Source organism: Glandiceps talaboti, chromosome 5, assembly GCF_964340395.1.
Source record: "Glandiceps talaboti chromosome 5, keGlaTala1.1, whole genome shotgun sequence".
NCBI lineage: Eukaryota > Metazoa > Hemichordata > Enteropneusta > Spengelidae > Glandiceps > Glandiceps talaboti.
The window spans coordinates 8,762,155-8,778,243 of record NC_135553.1 but is presented as its reverse complement, the minus strand read 5'-3'; the positions used below and the strand labels follow the sequence as shown (position 1 = coordinate 8,778,243).

The 16,089-nt window shown below is 37.4% G+C and overlaps 3 protein-coding genes across 5 annotated transcripts in view; 2 read left to right on the top strand and 1 right to left on the bottom strand.

The window, feature by feature from the left end:
* The window catches only part of LOC144434925 (arsenite methyltransferase-like), a 320,525-nt gene that overhangs the window by 281,458 nt on the left and 22,978 nt on the right, over window positions 1–16,089 (top strand). The gene's annotated exons all lie outside the window — the stretch shown is intronic.
* On the bottom strand, window positions 324–9,939 carry LOC144435677 (monocarboxylate transporter 13-like). 3 transcript variants are annotated; one of them, XM_078124282.1, is made up of 6 exons: window positions 9,795–9,939; window positions 5,394–6,143; window positions 4,442–4,689; window positions 3,659–3,802; window positions 1,623–2,480; window positions 324–790 (listed from the first exon to the last, which is right to left on the bottom strand). In XM_078124282.1, the coding sequence occupies exons 2-6, from the start codon at window positions 6,008–6,010 to the stop codon at window positions 588–590; spliced, it is 2,070 nt and encodes a 689-aa protein (XP_077980408.1). In that variant the 5' UTR covers window positions 6,011–6,143; window positions 9,795–9,939; the 3' UTR covers window positions 324–587. The 3 variants fall into 3 exon arrangements, with proteins under 3 accessions (XP_077980408.1, XP_077980407.1, XP_077980409.1); XM_078124281.1 differs by lacking the exon at window positions 9,795–9,939 and adding an exon at window positions 9,578–9,608; XM_078124283.1 differs by lacking the exon at window positions 9,795–9,939 and having other exon boundaries at window positions 2,373–2,480; window positions 5,394–6,150.
* Window positions 10,834–15,689, top strand: LOC144434983 (15-hydroxyprostaglandin dehydrogenase [NAD(+)]-like). The gene is made up of 7 exons (XM_078123514.1): window positions 10,834–10,926; window positions 13,328–13,454; window positions 13,827–13,933; window positions 14,379–14,475; window positions 14,742–14,818; window positions 14,925–15,064; window positions 15,563–15,689. The coding sequence occupies exons 1-7, from the start codon at window positions 10,834–10,836 to the stop codon at window positions 15,687–15,689; spliced, it is 768 nt and encodes a 255-aa protein (XP_077979640.1).

The following is a 16,089-nucleotide window of genomic DNA, read 5'->3' as shown; positions in this document are numbered from 1 at the left end:
TAAGCAAAACGTCACTTACTAGGCATTGTTGCATTAAAGTGGCCATATGGATGAGAATTTGGTATTTATTTTGGATTTTTATTTGATAAAACCGCTTCACCATGTTTTTCTACATGAAAAAATAATGTGAAATAACATATACCAAGTCCATGTTCACATCTCAATAAACGGCAAAACATTAAACAATGTGTAAAATGTTTGTTATTGTACGTACAATAACAAACTTTTTACACTTTTTGCATCTTTTTGCAATGTATTGAGTTATGAACATGGATTTGGTATATGTTATTTTGCATTATTTTTTCAAGTAGAAAAACATGGTGAAGCTGTTTTATCAAATAAAAATCCAAAATAAATACCAAATTCTCATCCATATGGCATATGGCCACTTTAAGCCATGGTGACCCCACATATGTATGTATCAACAGTTTGAGTGGAATTTGTTATTTTGTCAATTATATAAACTGCGTTATAATTGTTCCACTTGTATATAAAACCCCTTAGCAACCAAAATATTTATCGCTTATGATAACTGTAGAATTGAAATAATTACAGGCTCGGATCTGTCTGCAAAGATTCTACTGTTGCTAGGTGCACGTGATGTGTTCATCCATTATAATTGTTGTTTCTTCTCCATCGTGTTTTATCTCGATGTCTCCTTCCCCCTTCTTTTTCTTCTGTATTTTAGTCCAAATGTATCCCGGAATGAGGATGACTCCACTGAATAGACTAAGTGCTCCAAATACGAAATAGGCATAGTCATAGTTGTTGGTGGTGTCATAAACTCGTCCTGTAAAAGTGTAAAAGCAATAATGTAATTGTATTATATAGTTACAATATGAACAAGACAAAATTTGTTTTCATCACCAACGTTGTAAATGTCCAAATCCCTATACGGCTGCAAGAAAGTGGTATAATAATAAATATCCATTTGGCCTTGGCCTTGGCCTTGGCCTTGACCCTCAATCTAAGCCTAATTAAGCCCACCCCATCCATACTCCACACTCAATCCATGGGTTTATCATAGTAAAGCTATCAGCAAATTACGCTAGACAGACAGACAGATAGACAGACAGACAGACCAGACAGACAGACAGACAGACAGACAGACAGACAGACAGACAGACAGACAGACAGACAGACAGACAGACGAAGTAAGTGGCCTGTCAAATTTAACTAGCTAGAAGAACGGCTTTATTTCTGGGGTGTCTCTTGAAAGAGAGCCCCTTTGGCTAAAACATGCGTACTTTAAGTGGGCCTGGACATTTTGGAAAGTATAAAAGTTCAAAGTTAAATTTCATCGCAAAGCTATTACAAAACGTTTTTTTTTTATTCTAGTGCCACAAAATTAGTGCAATTTATAGAAATTTCCTACTACAACAAGATGGGCACCCCTTTAACCGGTTGTTCTCATTATTAGTGTAAGAATTTGTTTGGATATTCCCACTGAGATATACTAGTAACCTAATGTTTCAAAATTGCACAGTGGAAATAGTTTTTACAAAATGACAAGTAATGGTCAATTCAAAAACAACAGTCCTCATTGATTTTTACATTATTACATCAGAGTTTTACACACAGTATACAAATCTGACAGGTTCGTAAACCATAACGCTACTCACCTGCAATGGGTGCCCCGATGACCAAACCTATCCCTGTGAAAAACATCACAACAGCGAAAGAATCACCAACGTCAGCTTTAGGTTCATCAACTCGATCAACTTCAGCCTCAAGTTGCTTCTTATTAGCTTGTTTCTCAGGGCTTATCAGGTAGGATGCACAAGAAAAGAACACAGAATAAGACATCCCTGAACCGAAGCCAAGGAGTCCACTCAGAATAACAAAACCTGTGTAGGTATCTGCAAGCTGGGGTATAAAACAAGCAATGCAAATAACGAAAACACTCAATATATACGTCATGATGCAGGAAAATTTCAACCAATTCCCGACGAAAATACTAAAAACTCGGCCAACAATGCTGCATATTCCACTTATAGACACAAGAAAGGCAGTTTGCTGCAAAGTACCGACTTGAGCTTCGAATGCCCGTGATTGTAAATGCACCGTTGATCCACTGACGGCAAGTGTCAGAGTCAATACAGAAATAAGATACATGACAAAAATTGGTGTAGATAATGCATAAAAACGTCCACGGAAAGACTGTTTGTGCTCTTTGAGATCGCAACTTTTTGGGAGATTAGTCGCTGTTTCTCTTGATTGAACTAACGTCGACTCCGATTTCAAAGGTCTTAAGAGGGCACCACAAACACAGAGATTGGCGATGACTGCAGATTCAACTAGTAAAGCTCCTCGCCAACCATACTGGTTAATACAGACTTGTGTTATTTGTGGAAATACAAAAAATGCTATACCGGGCGCCAACATTGCCAATCTGTTGACCAGGTCATATTCTTTCTCCTTTGGGAAATATTTCTTATTGGTTACTAGGGCTGTTGATAAACTGCCTGCAAAACCCACACCTGTTGAAAGAAGAAAACATGTCACGATATGGGCTGATGAATTGTTCAGATTGATATTCTCCTGCATTAACTCCGCCAAGGGGGGTGGGGTGGTGGTGGTGGTGGTGGTGGTGGGGGGGGGGGGGTTAACGGAATGTTTGGTTTCCACTTATACATGTTTTGTTTGTTTGTCGGTCTATCTGTCTGTCTGTCTGTAGGTTTGTTATGCGAGATCACTCAAACAGAAAATAATTTTACTGTTGTCATGGTAGCCCAAAATGTGAAAACAATGATAATTTCGATAGTCTCACATACATTCCATGAAGCCCTATGTGTTGAAGATGCCAGATCCTAAACAGTTTACATGCTAACCAATATATCAAATTAAGCAATAACCCCCGCCGAAGGCGGGTATACACGAGATTTTGGTACAATTCGCTCCATATAGCACGAGCCGAATGGCGAGTGCTATATGTCGCGAATTGTACCAAATTCGAGTGTATACCCGCCTTCGCGGGGGTTATTGCTATTATATCATATTATATTATATCAAAATATGTGTCTATTTCTTCTAAATGTGTTTCTGTGGTTATTTATATGCCTGAAAAGGCGAATTCGCACGTACAGAAAAAGATCGACGGTAATAGATCGTCGAGAACGAGCATATTTTGATGAGTGGATACGTTCATGTCGCCCACACACACACACTGCATCAACACAAAACATGGACTCGAGCCGTTCTACACGGTCCCCTGGCTAGCTGGGTTTGATATATTACATATTGTTTATTTATTTATTTGTTTTAAACCCCATATTTTTCTAATAGTCAAACGCCCCCCCCCCCCTTTTGGTTTCCACATTCAGCTTGTATGTACTATTCATATGCTAGTTTAGGGGCCCATTTTACCACTACCAGCCGTGGTAAAATGGGATTTTACCACAGTTATTATCCAATCAGAATGACACATAGTAGCATGATACAATATAATTGAAAAATAACACCTTTTTGTCAAAATGCGATCACAATTGCATGCATGCACTGTTTTTGTCGATGACGACTCCTATAACATACCCAAACATGTCAATTTGTTTGCTTCTTTGATTGTTATAAACATCAAAACGTTTCCAATTTCAGATATGACTACAAAATAGCAAAATTATAGAATAATCCTCAACTTTTCGTGTTTTTTTTAACATACCTGTTACCAACCCAAGGGTTAGATAAAGAAAGTATATATTCGTAGCAAACGAACTAACGAATGTTCCAATGGCTGCCACAGCTCCAGATATCATTACTGTCTTGCGAGGTCCAATAGCACGAGCTAACTGCGTGCCGATAAACGCTAAAATGAAAATTGAAAAAAAGCAGAGGAGTTATAGACAAGACAAGACAAGACAAGACAAGACAACACAAGACAACACAACACAACACAACACAACACAACAACAACAACAACAACAACAACAACAACAACACAAAATTGTCTTCTGCGATTTCGTACTTGTATGTTTAGATTTTGATGAGAGATGTTTTACACTGAGGGGAATAATCATCTATGAGTCATGCATATTAATTGTTCATCATGAATAATCAGTTCCACTGACTCCTATGAGGTAATGTGGCCCACAGGAAACATACCCTAAAAAGGGCACAAGATCAATTTGATGTTCCGCTTCTCGCAAGTAATTGTAGTAAATCATGAAATGACCTTCCAGACCCCATAGTTTATGGGAATACCTTTATTTACCGGAGTGGCGTCCCCCCCCCCCTTTTTTTAAAAATCATTCTTGCCGAGGTTAATTCTCAGATCAGTATAATGGTCCGAGGTGACAACAATTCCTTTGTTCCTAATGTGAAACGTATATCTTTCCAGAGGGTCACTTCACTAAAATAAGCTGATATTTGTATTTTTCTTCATGATATGAATACTAAACTATCAATTGCCTAAAATGTACAACAATATTATAATAGCTATGTTTACCGAAAACGTAGGATATATACTGCAATGATAAAACCCATGACGTTTCTTCTGCTGTTGACTTGAACTGACTTCTAAGTTCAAGGAAAAGAGGACTCATCCCATATCCAAATGATGAAATAAGAGCATCGATTGTGGCAGCCGACAGAACGATCATCAAACCCCAGCCTCCGTCACGAATGATTTGCAGGAGGTTACGTGCACGTGGTTTGTCAATAGTTTCTGTTACCTCGTTGTCCTGTTCCATTTTCCTTCAGTGGTAATAAATCATTGTCAAAGTGTTAATGTGGATGAGACATGAATATTCATTTCTGATTTTAATAAAGCAACTGTACAAAGGCATGCGCGCATGTAGTAGTAGTAGTAGTAGTAGTAGTAGTAGTAGTAGTAGTAGTAGTAGTAGTAGTAGTAGTAGTAGTAGTAGTAGTAAGAGTTGTTTGTTATAGTGAATATACATTTACTTATTGGCAATAACCCCCTATCTTTGAACTGGCTTACTTTTAGATAGAAAGTTATTTATAATAAATCAATATTACTGTATAAAGTTTGAACGATTATCACCAGGTTACTTTAATGTTTTCCTGTAGAGAGTGTACATAGCTATCAAACGAGATCAACATCTAGGAATTATTTGTATATGATTTGTCCACACATAACAGGTGATAGGGAGACTATTAGAGTATTCAATGTATGAACACGAATGTGTCTAGCAAACGTAACCATGCCAACAGCAACAGTCAGAATCACACTTTATGAATGCACAAAGCCTGTACTGTTTTGTTGTTTTGTGGAACCTTAGCCCGCTGTAACGTTGCTTGCAGCTTTTATTTAAAACTTGATACTAGCCGCAAGAAGATTATAATAAGACAAATGCCACATGCAATAAAACTTAACAGTATTTTGTATACATAATTAGGCACATAGTGCATGATTGAACTGTAATGTAAACGCTTACCGCTTCCAAGTTGAGGGGTCCTTTGTCTCCGAGGCTGTCAGTTCTGACATACCTGCTAGAATGGTCTGACATTGTTGACAAAACAGTGGATCAGTAATCACTTCATGTTCATTTTCCAGAGTTCCCAGACTCGGTACCATCACATTGCTATCTCTCTTCACCTCCTTAACAACATCGTTAAATTCAAAAGCTTCATTCACCCGTCCCATCGCTCTCTGTTCAGTATAAGATTTAGATGTTGTGTCATTTGTAGCAGCTGCAATGACATGTTCTGATGCTGTTGCAGCAGATTCACAGGTTGTGGCAAGATATTCACATGTTACAGCAAGACTTTCAGATATTGCGACAACAGGGTCAGCCTTCGCAGCAGCAGAGTCAGATGTTGCAACAACAGGTTCAGAAGTTGTAGCAGCAGCAGCAGGTTCAAGGTTTACAGAGAGAGGTTCAGATGTAGTTGCAGCAGGTTCATATGTTGCTGCAGTAGGTTCAGATGTTGCTGCAACAGGTTTAGACGTTACAATAACAGGTACATTAGCTGTAGTTGCTTCAGGTGTAGCAGTTGCATCAAGCTGGGAGTTCGTAGCATCGAATTCCCGCTTTTCGTCTTTGGTCATCATCTTCAACTTAGTTCAACGTCTGTTACTGTATGTAAGTTCAACCTCGTTCCAACGTCTGTTACTGTATGTAAGTTCAACCTCGTTCCAACGTCTGTTACTGTATGTAAGTTCAACTTCGTTCCAACGTCTGTTACTGTATGTAAGTTGAGATAAACAAAAATAGTCAGGCGGGGCGGGGCGGGCGGGCGAAATAAAAAAAGGTGGCAAGGGAAAAAAATCTGTATTTTTTCAGTTCTATTCTCTGTACTTTCTGTCCTGTCAGTCTCTCTACAACTTCTTTTCTCGTCTCTTTATTGAATTCCTTACAGGTTACATGTCTCTTTCCTTCATTGTAGCAAGTTTGACAAGTCCGTAAAACAACTTTGTAAGAAGATGAATACTTATCATCCTGATGGGTGTATATCTGTAGCCATGAATTATTGTATACTTTTATCATGGAGTACTAATACATTCGTCATATTAATCAAAGTGGCATTGATATCGCTAGCCAAGTTATCCTATTTGAACTTTAGTATGTAACTTTTTGAAACACTTGCGTGATTGTCATCAGTGTGCTAGAGGAATTTTCATTTTTATAAATCATTTTACTTCTATGAAAGATTTTTCTTCAGTGTGAACTTGTCAAAATAATCCACCAGATAACATGTAAACATTTCTAGAACTCGATCAGTACTCCTTTAGGATTTACAATGTACTTATAAAAGCAATAATGTAAACATCGGTAACGTACCATGCATGTGTACAAAATTAAGACTGTCTTGGTTGACCTTGCAGTACAGTATACTGTCATGGTTCTACATGTTTTAGTAAGCTTATTTAATAACTTATCATGTCTGGAAAACAATTATCATCATGGCGTCTTTTTGTTTCAAATTCAAGGACCTACGCGTCATTCGCGTAATTTATATATAGTCATGTTTAGACAATAGACATTCCAAGTTTTCCTGTATTAGTGATTTGTAAAATTAGGCACTTGACTTCTGGCTCTGTCCTTGGGGTGATCCAGTCGACTTTTGGCTGTGCCTTTGGGGTGAAGCCGTGAGGTTTCAGGTCTTTGATAAATAAAGTCTATGTTCCAGTTCATATCACATATATCGTCTCGTATGCAGTTTATCATTCTGAAGTGCTGCTGGTTTTCGAAAGATTCGATAATACAACGCGTCTTCTGCAACTAGTAAATGTTGTTAATGTTACTAATGTTAGCAATAGGCAATAGCAATTATACATTGTTGCAGTGTCGACACCGACAAATTTACATTCAAACATTCCAATGCCGAAACCATTTAAATGATCAGCTATCACTGCTCCTTTTGAGTCATTTTGTACAATTTGTGTAACATCCATGCCTAAAACCTATGTTTATGACACAATTTGAAGCTTGTAAGTTGTACATCGTGAAGCTGTGATAATTTCATTTATTGCACATGCGCAATGAACAAATAACGTCTTCCTAGGTCATGCATATGTCATGGGTCATGAAATGTTATTACGAAGTCGGTCATTTCCCCGATGATACAACTGATTTAAAGCTAAAAATTTGGTCAAAAATGTTGGTTTTTTTGATGAATGCAATATGCCTTTTACCAATTTTAAGCATAATTTTGAAAATGAAATATTCTGAGCTATTACATTGCAGCAAAATGTACCTATCAATTGGGCAGGTCTTTCCAAAATCTTCCGGTCCAGCCTGAAGATTTGGCGGCCTGCGCGCGACGGCATTAATTTCGAGCCCTGTCCCTCAAACCTCGAAGACTCTATTAGCCATGACACATGCTGCTCCGACGTGACAAACGGGGGGGGGGGGGTCTGTCGGGAGATGAGAAACAGAAAAATAAATAAGGCCGCCCTTACAATAAGACAAAATTAAAATTCATATAACATGTGTTGATTTTGACCTCTACCAATCGGCATACATTCTCACCATTTCAATTTGTAGGAATTTTCGAAGATTGATATGTGCAAAAAAAGCAGTGATTGGGAAATTGTATACTTACTACCATTGGCATAGAGTAATTTATAGGAAGTCTTGTATACCAAGCCCCACCTTACCTGTCAGTTAATACACTGTTCTGCACTTTTAGCTAGCATTTAGCAAGTTTGCATCATGGTTATATATGGCTTGCGCGGATGTTGTGTGCTTCTTTGTCAGGCTATGTGGACATAAAACCTCCTAATTCTTTCAATATCGTGCTTGGGACCGCACCGTGCAAATGAGCGTTGTTAACGTTATAGTCCTCCTTCAACGACATTGATAAAGAATGCCTACACAGCCTAAACGAAGAGGTCTGCAGTGTCTGAAACGACGTTGAAATGATCAGAAATGTGGGGTCGTCGGGATCAAATGCGCAGAAAGGTATACAGTATGCATGGGTGACGATATAGAAACAGCAAAGTTATTTATGTCGAACAACAAGATATACAACATTTGACTGTCTACAGCCCCCAGGGGAGATATCACCGTGGATAAATCAAGACTTTTCGTACAGTGTTTATAGTTGTTGTTTTTTGGCTATCATCGGTTTTGGTGTTTTAATTTTCTCGTACTTCATCTGCCTGCTCCATTTAATTTGAGTTTAATACTAATAATACAAGTCTTAGGTTTTGGATCTTTTGTATCTCCAGTCATACAAATGTGTTACGTGATCATCACAGATGACTCGAGTCGCATATCATGTACATTAGACCGTCACGGTGGCATGGGTTTGGATATACACGGGTACTAGTTCAATATCTAGTACTGCCTTCAACTCTTTCAACCCTAGCACAATCTCAGGGGTTAAGTATAAAGCGACAAGACACTCGAAAAAGTATGTCATGTACGGATTACCTTAATTCGGCGAGCAGTGTTTCGACTTCAAGCAGTGATGATAGAATGGTCTGACATTGTTGACAAAACAGTGGATCTCCCATGAAATAAAAACTTCGCGTGGTAAAAAAAAAACATACTCCCATGGTAAAACTATAAAAAACACACTCCCATGGTAAAAAAGAACTACTCCCATGAAATAAAAACTACTCCCATGGTAAAAAACCCAAAATAAAACTACTCCCATGAAATAAAAACTACTCACGTGGTTTAAAAGAAATACTCCTGTGTCCTCAGTATATGGCAAGCCGTTCAGGCCAAAATCAGTATTCTATTTTAGCTGTAGTATTTTATAATTTTCGTAGTTACAAACTAATTTTAACTGTTTATGCGTAGTTTTTCGATGGGGTCCACACTTTTATTCCATGCCATCATTTAATTCAACCAAGTTTTCATTTATTTGAGATTATTGTTTTATTTTTCGTCAAACCGGAATGTTTTTTAAGGATTATATATAATTGAAAGTCAAAATATATTTTTTGTTAAACTTTTTTTTCAACTTTTTTTTTGACCAAGATCCGATACTACTATTAGTTATTTTGGGAAAAAAACTTTCTTTTGAAAAAAAAAGTTGTACGTGTTCGGACAACTCAATTTCCACAAATGGGTGTCACGGTGGAGTGACTCAAATGACTGACTTCCGGTAGGCCAAACACATTGGTCGCTGTACACTCATGTGGACATTTGATTTGAATACATACGAATACATAGAATGATGCTCCTACTGGCAGATGATAGACTATTCTCTGTCATAAGTGTTCTCCGTCCATCCACACTTCACCTAAAAGTGATAAATGTTCAGTCTACGATTAGTCTTATTCTGTGCCAGTAAACAGAGGGGAAATGGCGGAAGTCTACAGCTAAAATAGAATAATAATTTTGGCCTGAACGGCTTGCCATATCATTAAGCTTCCGTACCTGTCATTCCTCTGTACAGAATGTCTTATACCTCCGACACTGCAGTTCAACTAATCACTAACCCAGAAAATACGAACGGTACTGTTGTGACGTGACGGTTATGCCAAATAATCCAATGATGGTAGCGGACTCGACGACTTATGAGTTCACTTGAGGATAGGGAGAAGGAAGCAACGAATCGCTTGCATGTATTCCTTTGACCTCGCCATTCCAAGGTCGAAGGTTATTCGTTTGCTTCTATCCGTCTATATCTTCATAACGTCAAATCAAGTTTAAAATGCCATAGTCACTCCCAGCCAAAAGAAGCAACATGACCAAAAGTTTATGAATCGTTGAAGGCATTTACATAGTCTTTGAAATGTTAATTCTAAAAAATAAATCCTCACATAGCCGATATATTGTACTTGGTTGTTATATATGGTAAGGAAAACATATCAACACTGGAAGGCGAAATTATGAACGATATTTACCCTTATCGTTCATAATTTCGCCTTCCATTTGATTAAATGTGAATATTAACGTTTCTATGCAACGGATATTGTAATCATTTTCACTACCAGCTATGTATATACACGTGTCTTTAATAGTTCTACTGTACAACTAGCAGACTATATGTTATAACATTGTAAGTTTACAGTTGTTGCAGTATCCGTTGCAACATAAGTCTATGATTAGTCTTAGCTATGATGGGCTATTGTTTATTTGTTTTGTCCTTCATATTTTTTTATGGTTATGAGTGATATGGTTTTCTTTGTAGACTTGCTTTGTTTGTGTACTTTGTTGTTGTTATGGATATTTTTTGTTTCTTTGGCCATTTGTTTAGTTTGCTTATTTGTTTTGTTTGCTTGTTTGTTTACCTAGCTATAAACAATAGCATGGGTCTGATGTAGTCAGACCACCAACCATTGATTAGGTATTTCACATATAGCGCAATCCGCATCCACCAAACTTGAACGTCCCTTTCGTATGGTGGCGCATTCTGGGTCACAAGGTCACTGTGCTATATTACTGCTTTAACATTCAAACCTGACAGTACAATATGGAGTTATCTGGTAAAGTGGCATTAGTTACTGGTGGTGCAGAAGGTATTGGACGAGCGGTATCAGAACGATTATTGCAAGAGCAACTAAAGGTAGTGTACATGTGTCACAGATGACATATTAATATTTTCAGTAAACTTAATATTTTAACAACATCGCATGTCCTAGTTTGACTGAAAGGTCAATAGACTGTCTCAAGGATGTCGGATTCAGACCACACAGGATTCCAAGCATACTCGAATACATGAGACGACAGTCTGCATTTCATAAATATCTAGAATTCATAGTGATCATTCATCAATATTTTGAGAATGCTTTTAGGGCATGATAACGCCCAGAAATAATTATTCGGCCATTGGCCATGCGTTATGTAAATTTAGACTTTAAGGACGTCACAATAAAGGACACTTGAAAGGACAGGCAACTCAGTACTTGGTAAGAGGACTTGGCTTCGCGGGAAGTCAATGAACGAGGCAATATGCTGGGTGTTTGCCTTGATTTCCAGTGTAGATCTTTAAACACAAACTGTGTATAGTCTGAGCTAATTCCCTCTAAGTTCAAGTGTGATCCTGGTACGCACATACAGAAGTTGAGTCGGATATGAGATGTGAGAGTGATTCGAGTGTTATTACTGAGCTATGGCATTACTTGGTCTGTCAGCTGTGTGCGAAGATCAGAAAGTAATACATGTAAGCTTCTGGTACGTTTTGTGCTGCAGTTAGGCTAACTCCCTTTTATAACAATTTACAGAAGAAAAAAAGACATTCATTATCCGGGTTCATTATACTGTACATCGACATCATTACATAACATCAATCTATATTGAAAGGGGATGACACACGCTACAATGTGAAACATTGGTGCGATCGAGGCTATACCAGTTTAGCGACATGTCCACTGTACAAACAGTCCTGGGATATCTAATCGTAGGTGATAGCATGCACTGTTTCTGTCCTCGAAAAGTGGAAGATGCTAAATGATTAGTTAGAAGCTAATGTTGGATTAGATATTAGGTAAAGTAATCGTTGGGCAGAGGTATGGGAAAATGTGATCCCTGGTAGACTAATAGACCGAGAAGGCCCCTGTGTAATTCCTATGGTTGAATAAATAATACTAGAACGTGTGATTGAATCTATCCTTCTAAAAATCTATCTATCTACCTATCTACCTACCTACCTATCTATCTATCTATCTATCTATCAAATCTATCTATCTATCTATCTATCTATCTATCTATCTATCTATCTATCTATCTATCTATCTATCTATCTATCTATCTATCTATCTGTCTGTCTGTCTGTCTGTCTGTCTGTCTGTCTGTCTGTCTGTCTGTCTGTCTGTCTGCCTGCCTGCCTGCCTGCCTGCCTGCCTGCCTGCCTGTCTGTCTGTCTACCTCTATCTATCTATATGTATACTTGTCTATCTATCTATCTACCTATCTACCTATCTATCTATCTATCTATCTATCTATCTATCTATCTATCTATCTATCTATCTATCTACCTACCTACCTACCTACCTACCTACCTACCTACCTACCTACCTACCTATCTATCTATCTATCTATCTATCTATCTATCTATCTATATGTCTGTCTGTCTGTCTCTGTCTGTCTGTCTGTCTTTGTATATCTGTCTGTCTGTCGTACTCTGTATACATAGAACATTTGTAGATGTAGATGCATAGCTTCATGAGTATGAACATTTTTTTCAAAGCGGACACATAATAAAGATGATATAATACAGAAGTGTGTTTTTTCATTTACTACTTTATGCAGTTGACGATTCTGCATAGTTTTGTACAATTTGTATTACGTCACGCACTGTATGAGTATTGTTGTGAATTATCAAAATCATTTTAAAGTTGAAATTTACAATGTAACAGAATGAAAACGGTGACATAGATCTGACCATGTTACCCATGTCTATTTCATATCATACCTATAACCTTCGGACTCTGACACCGACCCTCTCATGATGACAGCTTGTTTGTAGTAATGACACATTTCGACCCAAACCTACTTGATAGGGCATCAGACCACTAGTGGTCTGAGATAGTGCGCTCTAAACCAGAACATGTCAACTAACAACTGTTTACATTGCTAACAACCGTGTAGTCGAATTGTCATTTTTTTTATATACGTTGGGCAAACTGTTCTGAGGCTTGATACTTCAATCTTTCTGTTTAGTTCATGGACTTTTCAGACGTTACAATAATCGCAAGACGTATTATTGCAGGATTGGATCCTACGTCGCACTTTTGTAAAGTTGAGTGTAACCCAGGGGTCACGACCTCACAGACCCCATGGAAAAATGTCAATATTGAAATCATAGACCTTTTACAGACTTGTTGACTTTCGTAGTGAGTGTATTAGCATTCTTCTTGGCTCATAATAAGTAATTCTGTAAGTGTCATGTGTACGTTGAACGTAAGAAATACTCATTCATCGCCTTGTTATGTGTTATTTCTTGATACATATGTTTGCATTGACAGGGCGTGGCTATATTAGATATTAACGGGGAAAAGGGCAAAGAGACTGAACGTGAATTAAAGGAAAAACATGGACAAGAAAGAATTATTTTTGTAAAATGTGACGTGTCTTCTAAACAAGATCTCGAAGGTAAGATGCCATAAATCATTTAGTCTATAGTGTTATATATAATAACTGGTAGAGAAAATGATATAGCACAATGCAAATATCTGTATATGAAAAACACGGGGGTTTAACATCATCTCAAAATTATGTCCGTAATGAAAAATATGATATACGTTCATAAATATTTTCATTTATTTTGACCCATGAGTACAAAGTAGCAAATTATTTCTGCAAATCGTTTGGAATAAATCATTCACGTACTTCTAATTAAGTTGGCATGTTTTGCTTAGAATACAAGACATGGATAAAACATACAATACCACAATACAGTGCTGGAACTATGAACACTGCTAGAAGTTTCCACAATGTGTTTGATATTAACGTTTTTATTTGTAGATGCTTTCCTGAAAACAAAGACACATTTTGGTCGTCTAGATATTGTATGTAACAACGCTGCTGTACAGGATGAGTTAGACTGGGAACCTACAGTAGATGTTAATATGGTAGGTTAGTCACCATATCTGAAACTTTATACTAGTACTGATTTTTTTTTTCAAAGCGTTTAATAATTTTACATAATCATTATGTAGATATGACAAACAATATACATGTATTTGTACGACAATCTTCGTAACACAGATTATTAAATCACGTGATTGTAAGGAAAACCACGTTTCTTTTCAATACCATTGTAATGGTAAGCAAACTCTTGACTCTCATATACAAATATAAGTAGATACAACAGGCGAAAGGGTCGCTGTGCAAAACAATTTGCTTCATTCCTTGATAGTACATAATCTGAAGCGCCCGCAGGTGTTGACAATATGGCACTTTCCAATGTTCCAGATAGTAGACACTGAACTATTAATTTTCTTTGTATAAAAAAGCGAAATGCCATTAAAAAAACCACCCCTCACTTGGTGTTATATGTTGAATTTGTTGACTCAGAAAGGTGTAATTCGGGGGACGTACCTAGCAGTCCAACACATGGGAACCAAAAATGGCGGCAATGGTGGAGTCGTCATCAATACAGCATCGCTCACTGGTTAGTGTTATCATTCTATCTGAAGTTGTACAAATTTGTTTAATTACACTCCTCCAGTCCGTTGTCAGTTGATGGCTACTGTCTGCTGCTTATCAGAGAAAGGACATCTAAAAAGTGGTTAGGCAATTATTGAATATCGATAATTATGCTATTTATATAGTTGTTGAATATAGTCCTCATCATGAGCAAATCAAACTGTGAACGATAACTGACTTTTAGTTGAATAGAATTCTAACAGTCTTTGTTCTTTTGCCTGTTCTGTTTAGCGTTCTTATCCGTCCCAATGTTGTCTGTGTATGGTGCAACAAAATGTGGAATTGTTGGTTTTACAAGGAACATAGCTGTAAGTACAGTTCGTCACTAAAAAAATATGATTGTTCACAAATTAACAAAAATATTTCAAAGGAAAGATATCGATGAATTATTTGAATTTTCCTCTTTTTTTACAGAATGACACTCTAATGACTGAAAATGACGTCACTGTAGCGGCATATTGTCCTGGCAAAGTAGATACTCCTATACAACATAAATGTAGAACTCGTAATCCTGAGGAGTTTCAAAAATTGAATGCAGCTTATGAATTTGTACCGTGAGTGTTTAGTCTGCTGTTTCAAACATCGATCATGTTATGTACATGTGTTAGTATGCGCGCACCAATAGGGAACTTGCAAACCCGCCATGTTGAATGTTGCATCATGGGAAATGTGATAATAAATACCAATCAATTAGTATTGTAAACAATATTGTTACATTGTTTATAACCACGAATGATCAATTTATATTTAGCCTGATCAGTGTGTGTGTGGGGGGGGGGGGGGGTTATTTCATCGGTAGCTCCAGATAAGATATTACGATAACCACAGATAATCCCATAGTCCTTTGCATCTGAGCATGCCCAGTCTAGATTGCAAGTTCCCTTTTGCCGACATGTATTGAATCGATCATTTCACTCAACAAGTGTTATGAAGCTTCTTATTGGCGCTACTAAGCTTGTCTGTGTTTTCAAAGACGCGATGTTTTGCTGAGAGCTTGCTCTTTCTTTTCGCCTTCACTAACATCCCAGTCCCCTTTCTTTCAATATCTATAGAATGTCTCACGTGACGGACTCATTTGTTGAACTGATTAAAAACTCTGGAAATATGAATGGTGCTGTTGTAGCAGTTCTACCCGGTGAACCAATGAAAGTTATTGAACCACATGACTACGGGTTTTAAGAACCGACAGTCTGATTAGATGAGAGACAAGCATGTTTGCAGTGATGAAGCTCTAGATCTCTGACTATATTATTACGCGTATAGAAGAGAGTGTTATTGCTCGTGGTCTTTAATATAAAAAACTCGTGCTATTAAATGCCTGAATTCATGTGTCCGAACTGTAAACACATTTTAGAGAAACCTTTGTCATGGGTCTATTAATTGACGACCAGAATCAAATATGAATTTACACGAAAAGTAACCTCACCATTAATAAATGGATATTAGGATTACAGTATTCAATGTTTGTATCACATTTAAAAGTAAGCGATTAAATAAATGGCCCATTCAGGTCCAGGTATACACGTGTGCCAGTTATACGTGTTTTCGAAAAGTATGTAGTATTTTCTGATTATCGATT

Coding starts and splice junctions, on each gene's coding strand:
- LOC144434983 (XM_078123514.1), top strand. CDS start 10,834: ATGGAGTTATCTGGTAAAGTGGCATTAGTTACTGGTGGTGCAGAAGGT. Junction 13,455..13,826: donor TTCTAAACAAGATCTCGAAG/GTAAGATGCCAT, acceptor TTTTATTTGTAG/ATGCTTTCCTGAAAACAAAG. Junction 14,819..14,924: donor GTTTTACAAGGAACATAGCT/GTAAGTACAGTT, acceptor CTTTTTTTACAG/AATGACACTCTAATGACTGA.
- LOC144435677 (XM_078124282.1), bottom strand. CDS start 6,010: ATGATGACCAAAGACGAAAAGCGGGAATTCGATGCTACGAACTCCCAG. Junction 2,481..3,658: donor AACCCTTGGGTTGGTAACAG/GTATGTTAAAAA, acceptor TTCTTTCAACAG/GTGTGGGTTTTGCAGGCAGT. Junction 791..1,622: donor CATCGGGGCACCCATTGCAG/GTGAGTAGCGTT, acceptor ACACTTTTACAG/GACGAGTTTATGACACCACC.